Here is a 19,386-nt window from a genome sequence, read left to right as displayed (position 1 = left end):
CAAAGCGTATACACGTACTGCTCGTATTGCAAGACCTCGCTCGTTTATCAAATTAATATTTACTTTAAAAATTCGCTCGTCTTGCAAAACACTCGCAGACCAAGTTACTCGCAATCCAAGGTTTTACTGTATAATAACCTCCACTTTATAAAGCGCCTTTAATGCTGAAGTTATCTCAAAGGGCTGTACGTAAAAAATAAAACTACACTCACGAGGGATAGTGTGGCAATTCTGGGCCCGTACGCGAGCGCACGACGACCTCCTTTTGCGAATGCCGTCACGGAATCATTAACGACCACCGTGAAGTGAAGCAGGCAGTGCCGAGGAGGTCAGCGCTGCCATCCTGGACACGTGTGGCAAAGAGCTTCAGAGCTCATCGGATTCCTCCGGTCTGATTATGGTCATTATACACCGGCGGTATTAACCGGGGCGGCCGCTAGATTCGAAGCGCGAACACCCTCTGCAAAAACAGCAAGCGGCGAACGCGCCGACCGTGTAGGCCGTAAACATCTCGCAGCTCTCGCACCAAATTGAGTGCATTTATTTCAATGTCATGGTACAAAGCGGTAGTTATAGAGGGTCCCCCCCCACCCCACCTCACCCATTAGAAGTCGATCTCAGGACAACACCGCCGCATTGGTGCACCGCCCTCTAGCGCGTTTCGATTGTCAAAAGCAAAACCGGCGTGGTTTTCATCCAGAAGGGGGTTTTTTTTTTTGGGGGGGGGGGGGGGGTTAGATCGCGTAAACATGAACGTGTCGTTAAAACCGCCACCACCGGCCAAAACGTCGTACTCGCAATTGTAAAATGTCGCCGTGGGTTTAACTCTCCAGCACGCAAACGGCCAGTGCTGAACTAGTAACGAATTGGCTCCGTTTTGTTTCACGTGACAAACCTTGATTTGATTGGCTGTTTCGGGTGGTGGAGGGTTTACCGACACATTCATATTTTACGTGATCTAACCCACGCGTGGGAGGGCGTGTTCACGTGTTCACACGTGTTCACGTGTGTTCACGTGTGTTCACGTGTGTTCACATGTGGGTAGGCGTGTTCACGCGTGTTCACGTGTGTTCACGCGTGTTCACGCGTGTTCACGTGTGTTCACGCGTGTTCACGCGGCGTTGATGCTGCGCGAGTGCCGGTGAACGGCGTCCACGAAGGCTCCCAGGTGCTCGGGCTCCATGTCGGGGTAGATGCCGTGGCCCAGGTTGGCGATGTAGCGACGCGTTCCAAACGCCCGCACCATCTCCCCCGCCAGCTCGCTCAGCCGCTCCTGCACCACGGCGGCGACGGGGGGGAGAGAGAGGCAGCACGGGGTCAGGGCGTGCGAAGCACGGTGTGACGTCGTGGTAGTGGTGTGACGTAGGGGTGTGACATCGTGGTAGTGGTGTGACGTCGTGGTAGTGGTGTGACGTAGGGGTGTGACGTCGTGGTAGTGGTGTGACGTAGGGGTGTGACGTCATGGTAGTGGTGTGACGTCGTAGTTAGGGTGTGAAGTAGGGGTGTGACGTTGTGGTAGGGGTGTGACGTCATGGTAGTGGTGTGACGTCATGGTAGTGGTGTGACGTCATGGTAGCGGTGTGACGCTATGGTAGCGGTGTGCTTGTGACTGTTATCGAAAGGAAGTTTCAAAGCCGCCAGGTGAATGCTGCCCGTGTCACTGGCTCGGGAGTGGAACCTTGGGCGAGTAGAGTGCGCAGGGATCCAGATTTCCCTGCAACGTCACCTCGTCTCCCGTCTGCAGCCTGCAGGACCAAATCGACAAGACCACAGCGCCGTCGTCAGCCACGGCCGTCACTCCACCGCTGGATGAATCGCCTCCCCAACGGCGTCGCCACCACTCACGGTCCGGCAACGCCACGGCCTACGCAGCGCCACCTGCAACGCGATCCTCAACGCGTCGCTCCGTCTCCACGGTGGACGTCCTCTGGGACGTTAAGTCTCGACCACGGGGCATCATCCCATCCCTTCTAACGATGTGTCCTGCCCGAGCCCACTGACTTCTTAATCAATAATTGTAATGCTTATGAGAGCGGTATCAATGATGACGATGATGATGGCGGCGATGATTATAATGACGAATTGACCCACACAGAGACCCCACAGACTCACGCAGAGACCGATAGGCTCAGGCAGAGACCCATAGACTCACACAAAGACCCATAGACTCACACAGAGACCCATAGACTCACACAGAGACCCATAGACTCACACAGAGACCCATAGACTCACACAGAGACCCATAGACTCACAGAGAGACCCACAGTCTCACGCAGAGACCCATAGACTCACAGAGAGACCCACAGTCTCACGCAGAGACCCATATGCTCAGGCAGATACCCGTAGACTCACACAGAGACCCACAGACTCACACAGAGACCTATAGATAGACAGAATCCTACAGATCTGCCCAACCAGCCTCCCACCATCTGCTCTCCAATGCCCGTCTGTCTCTTGTTGGTCAACGATGGCGATGATTGGTGGCGGTGACGACGATGCCGCTATTGTTTTGTCCTCACCGTGCCAGCTTGGGGCTGACGGTCCAGTCCAGACCTACCACCTCGTAGCCGGAGTTGGCGAGATCCTTGAGCGCGAAGTGGCCGTCCTTCGCAAACACGATCTGCGAGACGGAGGGACCGGGAGGAGGCATGCAAATAGCGGTGAGGGGGGGGGTGGGGGGTAATGGATTTAGAGTTCACGTCGTCGCACCCCCCTCCACCGCCCCCCCCCTCCGTCGCTCCCCCCCCCACTCCCGAGGAAGTTAATAATCCAACCAGCAATGACCAAATTCAGCGGCGAGCTCCAACTCATGAGTGGGTGGGTGAGTGGATACGTGAGTGGGTGAGTGCGTACCTGAGTGGGTACATGAGCGGGTGAGTGAGCGGGTGAATGAGCGGGTGGATGGGTGCGTGGGTGGGTAGGTAAGTGTGTGCGTGAGTGGGTGGGTGTGTTGTTTTGACCTGCAGTGTGGTGCTGGTTGAACAGTGTGCAGGATGAGGCGAGACAGTGTCTGGCAGAGACCTCAACACAGGTGGAGGAATCAACGAATGACATTCACGGGAACAGTGACCATGAAAGTAGCGGTAAAGAGCGATAAGGAGGCAACTGACTGCCAGTGAGTGATTGACTGCAGTACATTTAAAAAAAAATGTTCTCATGAATCAGATGTAGATTAGTCAATAAGTTAAATCCTCTTTAGAACGAAACGACGATGACGAGTATGACAACGATGGCGTCGTTACCATGGGGACGAGCTCAAGGCCCGCGTCACGCAGGCCCTGCTTGACGCGAGTGGCGATCTCCCGCAGGTACGGCAGCGCAAACTCGGAGAACTGAGCCGGGCCCAGGCAGCCGGCGTGAGACTCAAACACCTGCAGAGCCTGCGCACAGACAGACAAAGATCCCCCGCACCTGACCGTGTAGCCTTCACAGACCGTTGGGGTAAGTGCTGCTAGCGAGTAGGACGTATGAAGGCCGGCACGTCGCACGAGAGAGTGGTGTGGTCAGCACCACGCCAGCCGCCTTTGCCTCCCCAGTGTTGATGTTCAAGGGGCGCTTGATACATTTAAATTATTGTTATACTCATCGCCGAGTGCGTAGCATAGTGCGCTAGCCACTACACTACCGCTCCCCACACTCGCGCTACTCTTACACTGATAAGAGTAACCATGACGACTGATTCAATGAGGACTATTTTGTGAGTTCACTCACAACGCCACGAGTTCACAACCTCGGCTCGACAGTCGCCCCGGGAGCCGATAGAATGGGTGCCGCTCTGTGGCAAGTCGACAGCGACGGTCCTGTGAAGCGACCAGTCCCTGGCCATGGGAACGTGGAATTTCTGACACTCGGTGAGGGCCGCCGAATTTGAACGTGGAGGAGCGGTGTTTGACGCTCGTCCGAGCGGGCAGACGCTCGGATTGTTTTAAACCGTTAGGATCATCCTAAGAGCGATAATTATCAGCTAACGAGGATGCTTCATTGTTAACGGGCCGATGACAGATTAATGGCGGCACAGAATAAACGGTGTCTTCGTTAGGAGCGCCCGTAATTACCTTGCGACGCCTCCTCCTCCCCCCCCCCCCTCGCCACCTTGCCTCCCTCTCTCGCCCAAAGTATTCGCCAAAAGAGCCAATTTATTTTAAGGATTTCCCGAAGCGTTCCAGTTATAGCGTTTTTGCGGGAAACATGATGAACATGGTGATGGTGGATAATGCTGCTGTGGATCCAACGACGATTGGGGCGGATGACCGGGGGTGGAATGTTACAGTCAAAGTGACATCCTACTCAAATGACCATTGCGGGAGGTGGAAATTCCACATTCCTATGGCAATGGTGAAGTCTATCCATAGGAGCACCACTTACTTCCACACAGAGTGGTACCTATTTAATCGACACTGGAGGGATGATGGGCCGAGTCAAGGAGCCTCCACGTGCTGAATTCACATTGAGGTCATGAAGAAGCTGCCAGCTAAGGAGCCATCTGTAGTAATCGGATCCCAGATCCCAAATTCTACGGGCGGGCCAAAACACTCTCTCACCCTCGAGAGCAGTGGTTCTTCTTGAAACCTGGGGTGCACGCACCCCCGGGAGTGTGAGATGCCCTTTCGGGGGGTCCGAGACATGGCCAGATTTTTTTAGAAAGACAAATTGCGCATGGGCACGTAAGTAACTACTTTGTTTCGTCAAAGACTATGTATTTAACATTACATCTTTTTTTTTACGATTGAGAACCAAAGGGTTGCAAGGCTGCAGAAACGTTTAAGAACCACGGCTCTATCCTACTCTCTCACAATTGGATTACCGCTTGAAAACCTGCGCGGTAGAAACACGGCCGGTAACAAATCGTCACGAACAGCGCCTTTTACCCCCCTTTCAATATTTATTTAACTTCAATCTTCCCGGAGCGGGGGGGCTTTGCACATGTCTGTCGAGTGTATGTGTCTATGTCTGTATGTTGAACTTCTTTCGCACCGTACGTGGCCAACCGTGCTAATCGGAGGTGCGGTGGTGGTGGCGAAGTGCTTGGCGCGCCGCGCTGCCAACCCGGCGATCCGAGTTCAATTCCCGCTCACGGCCACCAACACCGATGACAATTGTCTGAACCGCTCCTGGGCCTTCCCTAGGTCGATTCGGTCTCAAATGAGTACCTGGTGCAACGTGCAAACATCACCACTCGGAAGACAAAGGCGGCCGGGCGTGGTGCCGAACACACCACCTCGTCGTGTGCCGTGTCGGCCTTTATCGGTGCGCGCTAACAGCACTTGCCCCAACAGTCCGTTACGGCTATACGGGGGATCCTTGTCTTTGGTGGTGGTGGTAACGATGGTGAAATGTGGTGAGGTGGGGGGGTTGGGGGGGTTGGGGAGGCGGGGGTGGGGCAGCACCTGTGCCCCGGCGGCCACCTGGCCCACCAGGTACTCGACGATGACGCGGGTGAGCGAGGAGAGGAGGCGGTGGCTCGCCTCCGGGTGCTGGTAGAGCCACCGCTTGGCTCGCGACTGCGTGGGGGAGCCTCCGCCCTCGATCATGTACGTCATCAGCGTCCACTGCGAAAAGGGGAAGACTTCACTCAACGTTTTGGAGGGTCCTTGAGCCTTAGGCCAAAAAATGGCTATCGGTACTACGCAGGGTGGCAAATGCTACCGATGATTTTCCGAATTTTTTTAAATCTCTGGATCACAAAAACACGTGATGGCAAGGTCACCGTGGTAGCATTGAGAGAGTTCTCATTAAAGATGGGTACCGCAAGAGAGGGAATATTTTTTGATTTAAAGCTTTCGTGACTGCAGGGATTCATATTATTGGTTCTTTCGGTAAAGTCACGTAGAAGGGAAACAATAAAATAATACAAATAAAACTATAAAAATTCTCACGACGTTTCGATTGACAAAAAGTGGCGGTTTTTTCTAATTTTCTTGCTGTGGTTTTCACACCTGATGATGATTTCAATCGAAACATCGTGAGATTTTTTTTATTTTTATTATTTCCCTTCTACGTGACTTTACAGAGGGAATATTGTTTGGGAAAATAAAACGAATGTGATCTGACACGTATGGATGTACGTATGTATGTGTGCTGAACTTCTTTCGCACCGTATATAGTGAAGCGTGCTATTCGAAGGTGCGGGATATGAAAATAAATAGCGAGTGCGTCTGTCGCAGTGGTTTCCTGCTCACGTGAGCAATGAAGCGTTTGTGCTCATCTCCCGTTTACAGCCCTGCCAGGGCCAGGAGTGGAAATTTCACGTTCCTAGAGTCAGGGCGAGTCCCTCCATAGGACAACCATTCCCGACTTCCACAAAAAACTGGTACTAGTTTTATCGGGCCCAGCGGCATGATGGGCCGAGTCAACTCTACAACCGCTATTTGAACTCTTGCCTCCGAGTCACCTTGCCGGATATACAACGTACCCGTACGTGCGCACGTTATCGTGTACCCGTGCATCCCACACACGTTGCACACAGCAACGCATGTGCGTGTTTCCCATGCTGCGCGTCGGAGGTGTAAGTTCCACATTGCCATGCCCGGTTCCCCGTATTCTTCCTAACCAACAACTATATACGGGGGTAAAGGTGAGGGTGTTGACTGTGTCCGATTGAAGTCGCGACCCTGCGGAGTCGCTCGGGCGGTTTACACTGCAATAGACGGGGGGGGGGGGGGGGGGTCCGGGGGGGAGGGGCGGAAGTGGATGGCGGGGGGGGGGCGTTACGCACGGGGGCCCCGGAGAAGCCGATGAGGGGCACGCGGCCCTCCAGGCGGTGCCGCGTGAGCGTGATCGCACGGAACACGTAGCCCAGGTGCTGCTGCACGTCCACGTGCTCGCGGAGACGCGACAGCTCGGCGGGGTCGGCCAGCGGCTGCGGGAAGGTGGGGCCCTTCCCCGGGGTCATCACCACCTCCATGCCCATCGCCTGGCACACGCGCCGACATCGCCCTCGTCACACACGCAGCGCTCGCCACAAACGAACCGCGATACAACTCGCTGGACACTCCGGTCATCCTCGCAGCAGCAGCGGTGGCGGCGGCTTTTGACGAGCCGGCGAACAAAGACGGTTGTCACCGCATCGCGAGCTTTGAGGTGCGCTTCTGCCAGAGGTGGGACAAAGTCATTGTTATGCAAGTCCAAGTCGAGTCGCAAGTCATCAAATTCATGACTCGAGTCTGACTCGAGTCCAAGTCACATGACTCGAGTCCACATCTCATAGGTGGGACAAAGTCATTGTTATGCAAGTCCAAGTCGAGTCGCAAGTCATCAAATTCATGACTCGAGTCTGACTCGAGTCCAAGTCACATGACTCGAGTCCACACCTCTGGCTTCTGCGGCCGTCTGGAATGCTCTTCCTTGTGATACTAGGAAGCCACAGGAGCTATGCACTTTTAAATATAGATTGAAAACGAATTTCTTTACAATTGCGTTGTGTTTGGTTTGTTGTCTTTCCCCCGCACCTCCGATTAGCACCGTTGGCTACATACAGTGCGAAAGAAGTTTAAAGACATAGAATGCGCAATATGCAGGTACCCCCAACGCCCGTGTGAACGTTTATAGACTGCTGCGGCAGGTGCTGCAGCGACGAGCAATGAAGGCCGGCGCGGGCCTAGGAGTGGCTTGTGTGGACTAGTTCAGAGATCAATCGCCGCTGGCGAGATGTTAGCTACCTCGCCTGGTCTACAGGAGGTTGTGGTTTCAATCCCGACCCTGACACCTGTACATTTGGAGTTTGCATGTTTTCCCCGAGTGAGATTTTTCTCCGGGTCCTCCGGATTTTCCCTCCACAGTTAGAAACATGCATTTAGAGTATTTGGCTGCTATAAATTTCCACGCGATGATAAGTCAATTTGTTGGGCTCTCATTTGTGGCCAGTGGGCCTTACCTGGTAAAATAGAAATAGTTTAGTTTAATAGTTTAGATGTTTGTTGTGTCAGCCGTGACCGGTATTTGAACGCGGGTCGCCAGGTTTGTCGAGGGGTGTGCTGACTGCTCAACTCCACTGCTCCGCACGCCGACACCCGCAAAGACAAAAATTAAATTCCCCCGTATAGCTTCAAAGAGACTGTCGGGGCAAGTGCTGTTAACGAGCGCCGATTATAGCCTGCACGTGTGTGTGGTCAACACCACGCCTGCCTGCCTTTGTCTCCCCAGTGCTCATGTTTCCCACACACTGAACCAGGTACTAATTTAAGGCTGAGTCGGCAGAGGGGAGGAGGCCCATCAACGGTTCAGATATTATTCGCAATTATTGCTGGCGAGTTGAAACCGAACTCGGGTCGCCGGGTCCGTAGGGCAGTGTGCCAACCGCAGCGCCACCGCTCGACACAGACACACGCACACCCACGTACACACACACGAGGACCCGCAGACACAATTGTGAAGCACACGTGCACATTCACATGTAGGCGTACACACACGCAAACATCCACAAGACACGACACATCCCCCGTTGAGCCGTATCATCTCCTCGTGGTAAGTACTATTCTACATGTAAAGCCCTTTAAACAATTCGCTGATGGATGAGAGCACCCCTTGCACCGTGCACGGGTCATGGGGGTTGTCTTGCCATACTTCACCACGCTGGTCAGTGCGCGTTGGTGAAGGCGGGCAGCGTAGCCGACGGAGCAGCGGACGGTGCACCAATGGATTCCTCTCTGCAATGCCCCTCCGCTGCCCACAACATAGCCCCGCAGCAGCCTGTAACACCTGTTGTTGTTGTTGTTGTTTTGTTTAACGCTAGGCAAGCACTCATCACAAGTGCTACCCAGGCTACAACCAGCTTTAGCTGCCCAGATCCAGTGGGGTTTGGGCGACTCGGGTCGTAGGCGTGGGGCGGCGAGATCGCCGTCGTCATTCGCGCGACCTCTGACCTGCGGCACCACCAAGATGTCGGAGAAGATGATGGCGGCGTCCAGCGCAAATCTCTGGATCGGCTGCGGAAACAAAGAATAAAAATGAACGGAACTAACGCGCGCGGGTCTCCTTCATCGTAGCCGGCAAACGCGCTGGGGTCTTCCCTAGGCCGCCGCTGCCACCATCTCCGCCCCCCCCCCCCCCCATGCTTGTTGACCCACACGGTTTACCCCGTATTCTTGTACAGGGAAATTGAGTTTTCAGGTCTATACGGCGTACAGCCGTTTCAATACGGGCTAATTAAAACATTTTCTATTTGTGTATTTCCCTTGTGATGGGACTTTGCAGGATGAACGTTGATATTTAAAAGGGGCACGGGGTAACCAATAAGGTCTGAATTGGTCTGATAAGGGGTTGACAGGGATGCCACCCCCACCGTGGTCTCGTGCTGCAACGGTCCGTCGAGCGCACGTGCTACTCGCCAATACACGCGTGGAATCGTGCACCGAGGAGGCGATTATTCCCGGTTCGTAGAGGACTCGTGAAGGCCGCTACCACAGCGGTGTGATGGCGGGCAGCGCACTGCACCTGCAATCCAGGGGTCGCCGTTTCGATTCCATCTCCTGGCGCGGCTGGTTGAAACGATGGCGGGCGTTTTTGTAATCTATCTTTCCTCCCACTTACCAACTCGCCACCACTGTCCACCCAGCAGTACAAATGTGTACGCCACGGTGGGGTACAGTGTGGGTTACTCACACCTCTTTTTATTTTAGCTCCTTGTCCTTCCCCCGTACCTCCAATTAGCACAGTTGGCTACGTACGGGGTGGAAGAAGTTCAACATGCGTACATACGTACATTACAACAACAACCGCCATTTGCCACTAAGTGGCGGTAACGTCACCACAACGCTTGTGCCAGGCCATGTGCACCTTGAGGCCAAGTGAAGTGTCGAACGCCCGCTGGTAGGAGGTCACGGGGCAGACCCAGGTGCCACAGGTCGACTGACATGCGTCTGCCCAGCATGGGAATAGAAGTCCAAAATTACGCTCTCGAGGGGCTCTGTCTAGAGGTGGCTATAGTTTGAGGCCCTTCCACCAGCAGTGGTGTGAGCAAGCAATTGCAGGGCTGCGTCTTTACCCTTCACTTACACTCAAATGCACTGAACGCGAATGTAAACACCTGCATCCACCTTCTACACGTGCCACGAGGACGAACGGGTTTTGATTTATTCGTAGCGACCGTGTGATCAAGCGAGACGGGCCGAAACTTCTCCCTCTTGTCTTCTTGGTTCTTTCGGTAAAGTCACGTAGAATGGAAATAATAAAATAATACAAATAAAACATAATAGAATAATTCTCACGACGTTTCGGCCACAACGCAAGCAGCCGTCCTCAGGTGAAGAACAGGTCTGTCGAGAAGACAGCGTCTGAATGACACACCCCAGGCTTGGAGCGTCTGTGTCATTGAGACTGTCTTCTCGACAGACCTGTTCTTCACCTGAGGACGGCTGCTTGCGTTGTGGCCGAAACGTCGTGAGAATTATTTGATCATGTTTTATTTGTATTATTTTATTACTTCCATTCTACATCACTTTACCGAAAGAACCAAGAAGATGAATCCCTGCAGTCACGAAAGCTTTAAATCGAAATTTTCTCCCTCTTGTGTTTGTTGTTGTTGTTAACAACGCATTCATCGCGTTTCCCCGCCGCCATTGCCGATTTGTTCACCTGCAGAGTCAGCTTGCAGCAGAGCTCGGGGTTCCGACACGTCTCGAAGAAGTCTTGCCCGGCCCGCGTCTCGCGGAATTCTGGAAGAGGCATGCGACAACATTAATTGGTTGAATATTAACGATTATATTAATGATCACATTGCGCAGATTCTAAACTGAAACAATACCATATTGTATTTCACCTTAAAGCCCACTGAGCTATATGGCTTTTTTTCAGAAGCGACCTGGCTATCACAAATGATAGATCAACGAAGCGGCTTATCGCGTGGAAATTGATAGCGACCAAATTACTCTAAACGCGTGTTTCTAAACGCGGAGGGAAAAACCAGAGGACCAGGAGAAAAAATACACGTGACCACGGCGAGAAGATGGAAATTCCAATTATACAGGCGTCAGGGTCAGGATCGAACCCATGACTTCGTGGATACCAGGCGAGGTGGTTAACATATTGCCACCGTTGCACCCAGATGTCCTTCCGCAGCCGTCAGGAACGCTCTTTTGATATCAGGAAGCCACTGGAGCGACACACTTTTAAATCATCATCTAGATTGAAAACTAATTTCTTGAGAACTGCTTTGTGTTTAGTTTGTTGTCTATCCCCCGCACCTCCAATTAGCGCGGTTGGCTATGTACAGTATGAAAGAATGTCAACATACATACGGAAATGTAGAGACACAGAATGGAATTATGCTTTGATATACTTGTATTTATAATGCTCCACAGTAACGAATAATGTGACTCCCCACTCTGTGCGGGTCGTGGGGGCTGGTTGACCATACTTCACCGCCCTGGTCAGTGCGGGTTGGTAAAGCTGGGGAAGCATAGGCGCCGGAGGGTAGTGCAGTACAATAAATGATATTGCCGCTCTAGCCGCCTTCCGCTGACAGCGTAGCCCCGCGGGATCCTGGAGCACCTGTTTTATGCATTTGTGGTCGCCCATCCAAGCACTGTGCAGCCTCAACCCTGCTCAGCGTTGGACAGCTGATGAGATCGGGCGCGTCGCGGGTGATTTGATCACAGGCAAGTGACCAAATAGGCAGTGGTGTCGGGATAGACAAAGGGTCAACTCGGAATCAGACTATTTATTTATTACTGGAGGAGGAATCCGATGAGCTATGAAGCTCGTTTGCACGGATGTCCAGGAGGGGCACGGGGTCAGAACGTCAAAAAAAGAAAAACAATACGGAACACAAAAGGAGTGCAAAGTCTAGGAAAGGTAAACAAATGACTTAAAACTGATATGGTGAGGCAGATTCTGTGTTCATGCCTCAGGGTGGAAATAAGATTTCAATAAACCTCACAAGAACAGTACGAATTACATAAGCCCAAGATGTACAGCTAGATGATGTAACCACCTGCTTGACTGCAAAGTGTGCTCCTGTGAATGCACAGGCGGGACGTATTCAACGGACAGTTGCACGGCCTCAGATGTACAGGTTTGAGACGCGTTCAAGACGTGGGTAATCGTTGGTAGAATCGTGAAGTGGATTTTTTTTTTTACTTGGGCAGAGTTTGCCGACCACTTTAGGGTCTCTCGGATGCCACGGTGGCAAAACGTTAACTACCTCGCCTGGTATACAGGAGGTCGTGGGTTTGATCCCGACCCTGACGCCTGCTGCTGTATATTTGGAGTTTGCGTGTCTCTCTCCCCGTGGTTGAGTGGATTTTTCTCCAGGTCCTCAAATTTTCCCTCCATGTTTTAGAAACATACGTTTAGAGTATTTGGCTGCTATACATTTCCACGTGCGGTGCCACTCGGTTGAGCTATCATTTGTGGCCAGGTCGCTTCTGAAAACAAGCTATAGAGCTCAGTAGGCCTTAGCTTGTTAAATAGTGACTTAAAGCTTTCGTGACTGCAGGAATTCATATTCTTTGGGTCTTTCGGCAAAGTCACGTAGATTCCCAAAAAAATAACAAAACACTAAAAACGATGACGTTTCGATCGCAACACAAGCAGTCGTCTTTTCCTGAAGACGACCGCTTGTGTTGCGATCGAAACGTCGTAGTTTTTTGTTTGTTATTTTCTTTGAACCTAACTACGTGACTTTACCGAAAGACCCAAAGAATATGGCTAAATAGTTTTAAATAGTGTGTCCACCTCTCTCGATAAGGGACAGAAACGTTCTTGAGATACCGCGGTGGCGTCGGATGTACGCGGGATGAAAGCGCCATTTCCTCCTCGCTGGGATGGTGGTGATGACGCATTCAGTTCTGTGTGTGTGTGTCAATCCATCGACTTCTTCTATAAATGAGCCACTCTTTCTTGAAACGTAGATAATTACCATCACAATGACAACCCGTGTTTATTAGAGATGGTTTTGAAATTATGATCGTGATGTTGGCTAATTGGTGGAACTGCCCTAATTTAAAATGACAGTATTCATAATGATAAAATAAAATTATTACGAAAGGCATTGGTGTGTTTTTTTTGAAGGCCCAACCAGACAGGAATTTCATAACAAGGGTGACTGATTGTCTGCTAAATTTAATAGACAATAATTATCGGTGTTCTGTCAAGCCACAGTCGACCACACTTCACCAAGGCTGGTCGGCGCAGGTTGGTGAAGGACTAGAGGAAGGACCAGGACCGATTCAGTGAACACCACTCGCCGCTCATGTTGGCCAGGAATCGAACTCAGGTCACCGGATGGATAGCGCAGTGCGCTAACCAATGCGGCAGTCGCTCCGCAGCTTGTCTTTGAGATTTGTCATTATAAAACTCAGAAGATATTCGGTGAAAAAATTAAGCCCCTGTATAAATGTGGTCAAAGCGTGTATACGTGGGTATGTACTCCATTTTTCCCAGCGACCCGTATAATATTTCCGCGCCCGGCACAACACATCGAGCGTACCTGTTGCTACGGCTGTGGCTGTGAGTTCCGTGCAACCTATTCCACAGTCTAGCAGCGAGCCGGAATTTTTTTTAAATTGAGAAATGAAGCGTTGAACGCACCTGGAAGGTACCTCCCCGCTTGCCGCATGCACCACACGGGCACGAAGTCCGTCTGCTCTCCGCGCGCCGCCTTCAGGAACGCGTCATTCTTCAGCTCCGGGAACTTGGCCGGTCTGCCGGGGGAACACGACAACCGCAGCGGGATTTACCATTTGCGCTTCTCGTTTACACGCCGGCGAGATGTTAGCTACCTCGCCTGGCATACAGGAGGTCGTGGGTTCGATCCCGACTCTGACAACGCCTGCTGTATATTTGGAGTTTGCGTGTCTCTCTCCCCGTGATCACGTGGATTTGTTCTCCGGGTTCTCCCTCCACATTTAGAATCAACATGCGTTTAGAGTATTTGGCTGACATACTCAACTTCATTGAGCTATCATTTGTGATCGCCAGGTCACTTCTGAAAAAAAGCCATATAGCTCAGTGGGCCTTACCTGGTAAAATATATTTTTTATAGTTTAGTTTAGAAACGCGACTTTCGCGGGAAAGTCACAGAGGCAGAAGCAGACAGAGCGCAAATAGGTGGCTAAATCATCACGAAAATTGTCACACGAACTTAAGGAGTAAAGGCGCAGCCCTGCGATTACTTGTTCCAGCCACTGTTGGCCAAGGCCTTCTACTATAGGGAGCTCTAGAGAGCGCCTCTCTGCAGCAGTGAATCTCAAAGTGTGGACCCCACACCACCAGGTGGTCCGCGACGGTCCTCCAGGTGTTAATTCTAGATTTGAAGCTTTCATGACTGCAAGGATTCATATTCTTAGGTTTTTTCGGTAAAGTCACGTAGGTAAAACATTAAAATTAATGAAAGTAAAATAATGCAGCAAATCTGGCTGTGACTGTCCCACCTGATGACGGAGACTTGTGTTGCCTCCGAAACGTCGTGATTTTTATTTTATTTTACTTTCATTAATTTTAATGTTTTACCTACGTGGGGCTGTGATGCAAACGCAGGTTGACCCGGATAATAATAACAACCTTTATACACTTTTTGTTTTCGATATTCATTAATATTTTACTGATATTTAATTTTTAAAAATGGATTTAGGTAAACTACCCTCATTAAACTGCCCTAAACCTAAAATCTAAATGACAACTTCATCGGTAAACAAAACCTTATAGCTGCGCAAAAAATGTATCCGGTCAAATTAATAATATTTCATTACTGGTATTTATAGGGATAAGTGAATGCATTTTGTCACCAGGGGTGAGGGGGCTCGGTGGTCCGTAGAAATGTTTGCATCAGCTGAGTGCTACGCGGGCCAAACAAGTTTGAGAAACACCGCCCTAGACGGTAATTTTCGACTTCTATTCCACACTGGCCAAACATTTTGTAAAAGGTGGGCACACTTGACTCCACCACATGCACCTTCTTCTTGGTTCTTTCGGTAAAGTCACGTAGAATGGAAATAATAAAATAATAAAAATAAAACATAATACTAATTTTTTTAAAATTATTCTTTATTATTTTATTATTTCCATTCTACGTGACTTTACCGAAAGAACCAAGAAGATGAATCCCTGCAGTCACGAAAGCTTTAAATCGAAATTTAACCGCCACATGCCCCTTGCTGATTAACTCTGGTCTCCCCATTTATACTGCTGGGTGGACAGAGGCGGGGGGGGGGGTGATTAAATAAAATATCTGCCCATTGTTTCAAATGCCACGCCGGGAGATTGAACCGCCGACCTCTGTATTGGAAGTCACACCAGTGTGCTAACCACTACAACACAGCAGCATCCCCTTGCAGGGATTATTATTACCCATAATGGACTTACAAGTTGATGTTATGCTGTTCCCGCTTCGTATTCTCATTATAAAGCTATCACTCATTCCCCATGCATTAATTCAATTCGTCATCATTTACTGGCATCAATTTCACTTTTACCGAATTCACGCACCATCACAGATTTGCCCCCATTGCTTCCTCTCATCTATTTCATTCACCTCATCTCCACCGTTATATTCACACACGTTGTGCCGTTGCTAATGCTTTGTAAAGCGCCGCGGTTAAGGCGTTATAAAATTCCATTAAGATGATCTACGACGAATTAATAAGTACTATTCTTGGTTCTTTCGGTAAAGTCACGTAGAAGGGAAATAATAAAGTAATTAAACAAACTTTTATTTCCCTTCTACGTGACTTTACCGAAAGAACCAAGAAAGCTTTTAATCGAAATTTAATAAGTACTGTTTATTTGAGTAATGGTTTTAGAAAGGTAAATAGATGGATCCCTAAAATGATTTGCCACTCGCAATGTGAATCAGGGCAGTGATGGCGCAGTGAAGATGGCAAGGGGCTTCGACGGAAAGTCTTGGTTGCTGTAGCTGAGGAGTTGCGTGGCGGAGAGTAGAGTGAGATTGAGAGAGATAGGAGAGCGCGTGGATGGAAGCAGAGAGAGAGATGAGAGAAAGCTAGTAGAGTGCACAGAGAGGAGTAGAGTGCAATGAGAGGGGACACGTAAGAGCGTGTGAAGAGGGGGAGTGAGACGAAAGGGAAGATGTCGGCAGGAGTTGGTGGAGGATCTTCAAGACGGTCAGTGCAAACGATGGTGTACGATGGAAGTTTTCTGGTTCAATTAACGCGACTTGCAGGCATGCCCTCCCGTGTATCTCATCTTGCAGCCAGGAGCAGGGCCGCTTGTGCTGTCTTGCCCAAACAAGTCGAGTCTTGCTACATGCGACCGACCGTGTTGTGTAACTGTCAGTTGGTGAATATGTTGCACAAGCAGATTTTTTTTTTATAATATGGGAAAGAAAACCTTATCTCTATAGGACTGAGGCCGGGGAGCCTCTGTGCATCGTATGATGAATCGTGGAAGGTTTTTTTGTTAATAATGGCTAGTTTAATTATGTGATGTTACTGAACACATCTAGAAGACAAAGATCCCCCGTATAGCTTCTTACAGGCTCTTGGGACAAGTGCTGGTAGTGAGCACCTATTAAGGCCGCCACAGCATGCAAGGCGTTGGGGTGGCCAGCACCATGCCCGGACGCCTTTGTCTCCCCAGTGCTGATGTTTACACACTGCCACAGGTCCTCTTTTAAGGCCGTGTCTACCGGTTCAGATATTCGTCACCGATGTTGGCTGCGAGTGGGAATTGAACTTGCCGGGTTCGTAGCGCAGTGTGCGCTAACCACACCGCCACCGTTCCCCGCCGAACACATTCACACACTTGCAGACGTGCACGTTCTAAGTCTGTAACGTATGCAAAGTTACGTAAATTCAAAATCTGATTTATATTTATACAATAAAATGTAAATTAGTGTAATTTACAAACACAAAGGGACACTTTACTTTGCCGATTTTATATATTCAGAATGTTCTCACATTTTCACAAAATAACATGAACTAGTTAAAACATTTTTTTTAAGTGTGAATATTTTGCCAATATTTGATGCGATAACAGATTAGTTGAAGCTGACATTGAAAAAAATGAAATCGGCAGCACAATGTCCACCACCACCACCGTCATTATTATCCCCGTACGGGACATATGCTCTGTGATGACAAACCTCGAAATATTAAACGGGACTTGCACTTTGAATCCTACAAGATTATTGAATTGCTTACGTACTGAATTATTCAAATCAATACCCCATGTCTCCATTCAAAGACACGTTTAGCCTCAACGGGTTCGTGTCAATGTTAGAGGCCTCGAATGCCTGCTGGTCGGGGTGTGGGGTGTTATTTGACCATACTTCACCACGCTGGTCACTGCAGGTTGGTAAAGGTGAGGGGGGGGGGGGCAGATATTGTAGTGATCGTGCGGTACAAAAATTAACTTGTCCGCACTAGGTAGAGACATGTCCAGCGCGTGGCCCCCGTAGCCTATAGCACCTTGGCATGCATGGGGGGTCACCTATCCCAGCACCATCCAGGGTCAACTTTTAAGCTGCCGGGGTGATTGGGGGGGGGGGGGCAATTCACAGACGCACCCTACTATATCGATTTAAACACACATTTTTACAAGACCGTAACTTTACTCTTTGGTTCTTTCGGTAAAGTCATGTAGGTATAAAATAAAATAAAATAATTATTTTTTACCGAAAGAACCAAAGAAAGATTCAAATCTATATTAAGACCGTAACTGGTAACACAAATCAACAAAAATAGGGAATTGCCTTTTGTTTGACGAAGCTGTTCAGAGCAAATCATTATTGACAACAACAAATAACACGCACAAGCGTGTCAGTGTCACCGTGACACCGGCGAGGCGCCGGGCCGGCCGCCTACACGGCGAGGTCAGCCGGGTAGGAGCATCTAGCCGAGACCGGTGTGTACTCCGATCGCTAGGCCTCAACGTGTCGTTAAAGCACGCGGCTTAATTCCCATTTTTATTTCTCCACAAATGCAACGACCATTATACATTTACGAGTCATCCTGAAGTTAAACACTTGAGGCACCTGCAAATTGCTGTAAAAAAGCAGCGTCACGATGACTCTGCACGTAGCTTGCACTATCACACGTGTTTACATTAACACGTTGCGTACAGCTCCCAACGCGAACACTGTGAAACACTGCGCTGTGTGCAAGTTCAAGCGGCCTGACGCTTAACATCATTTACACTCACACACGCCCAAGTATGTAATTGTGCACTATGTGCGTGCGTTAGTGTGAACATATCTATAAGGAGTGTGCACGTGAAGTCACGGCGGGCACGGTCAAGAGACACGTCCACCGCGGAGACGGAGCGAGCGACTTGAACAATGAGCCGAGCAGCAACAGCAGCAGCTGCAGCTGTTACATCGTGGGCGATCGTCCCTTTAATCCAGCAGTGGATAGAGCACGGAGGGAGCGCTACTCACAGGACGTTGTTGGACTCCATGTCGCTCGTCTGCTGCGATTGCGACATCGCGGGGGAGGGCGTGACGCTTGTTTGACTCTGACTCTCGCGTCGCTCTCCCACTCTCTCTACAATCTCATCTCTCTTCTCTCCCTCTCATCATTCTCTCTCTCTCTATACAATCTCTCTCTCATCTCATCATTCTCTCCACGTCGCTCTCTCACTCTCTCTACAATCTCATCTCTCTTCTATCCCTCTCATCATTCTCTCTCTCTCTCTCTATACAATCTCTCTCTCATCTCATCATTCTCTCCACGTCGCTCTCTCACTCATCACTCTACAATCTCATCTCTCATCTCTCCCTCTCATCATTCTCTCACTCTCTATACAATCTCTCTCTCATCTCATCATTCTCTCTCTCTCTATACAATCTCTCTCTCTCTCATCATTCTCTCCACGTCGCTCTCTCTCTCACTCATCTCTCTTCAATATCTCTCTCTCATCTCTCTCATCTGTCTTTTTTTGTGCATTGGTACATTTATTTCTGGAGAACAAAAAAGTCAGTTACAAAATGTCACAAAATCTGGTAGAGTAAACAACATTTGCTTTTTGCGATGTCAACTTTAGTGTGCAAATTTATGTTTATTAATTCACAAAGTGGACGTCAAAAGCAGCAGGAAAATGTTTTTGATTGACAAATATGTCACACACTCAACATGACAAGTTCCGATACTGCCGAAAAAAGTTCGCATTGAGCACACACAAACACCACACGACTCTGTTAACAGCTCTTGGGCATCTCACATTTGTGTGATGTCCCATACTTCGTTACATTTGGAACCTGGACTGCTGCAAACTCATCGAATGTGTGAAAATAACTGTTCAGCAAAGCTATGGTTAAGATGAGAATCACTCGACCCACTGACGCTGACATGCAGACGAGATGCATTTATGATGAACACAGCCAAAAACAATTTCTGAAGAAAACACGGACTCGTCTGGATTGAAAAGTCCTTTACAAAGACAACGCTTCGAAAGTTTGTTTTCAAAGCAGTCCCTACATTACAGGTAACAACA

At 49.7% G+C, this 19,386-nt stretch overlaps 1 protein-coding gene across 1 annotated transcript; it reads right to left on the bottom strand.

Annotated features, from left to right (window-relative positions):
* Positions 1-526: 526 nt before the first annotated feature.
* Positions 527-18,426, bottom strand: UROD (uroporphyrinogen decarboxylase). Its single transcript, XM_078876840.1, has 10 exons — positions 18,332-18,426; positions 13,528-13,640; positions 10,573-10,652; positions 8,862-8,924; positions 6,716-6,913; positions 5,388-5,549; positions 3,243-3,380; positions 2,520-2,620; positions 1,679-1,745; positions 527-1,273 (listed from the first exon to the last, which is right to left on the bottom strand). Exons 1-10 carry the CDS (start codon positions 18,376-18,378, stop codon positions 1,112-1,114), a joined length of 1,131 nt encoding a protein of 376 aa, XP_078732966.1. The 5' UTR covers positions 18,379-18,426; the 3' UTR covers positions 527-1,111.
* Positions 18,427-19,386: the final 960 nt, after the last annotated feature.

The sequence above is a fragment of the Lampetra fluviatilis genome, chromosome 46 (assembly GCF_964198595.1).
Source record: "Lampetra fluviatilis chromosome 46, kcLamFluv1.1, whole genome shotgun sequence".
In the NCBI taxonomy this organism is placed as follows: domain Eukaryota; kingdom Metazoa; phylum Chordata; class Hyperoartia; order Petromyzontiformes; family Petromyzontidae; genus Lampetra; species Lampetra fluviatilis.
The sequence above is the reverse complement of the archived record's forward strand: the minus strand, read 5'-3'. Positions and strand labels throughout refer to the sequence as shown.

What these genes read in the sequence shown, in the direction of transcription:
- UROD (XM_078876840.1), bottom strand. Translation starts at nt 18,378, where the DNA reads ATGTCGCAATCGCAGCAGACGAGCGACATGGAGTCCAACAACGTCCT. An exon ending in ATGGAGTCCAACAACGTCCT is followed by an intron (nt 13,641 to 18,331) that starts GTGAGTAGCGCT and finishes TTCCCCCGGCAG; the next exon opens with ACCGGCCAAGTTCCCGGAGC. An exon ending in AGCGGGGAGGTACCTTCCAG is followed by an intron (nt 10,653 to 13,527) that starts GTGCGTTCAACG and finishes TGCCTCTTCCAG; the next exon opens with AATTCCGCGAGACGCGGGCC.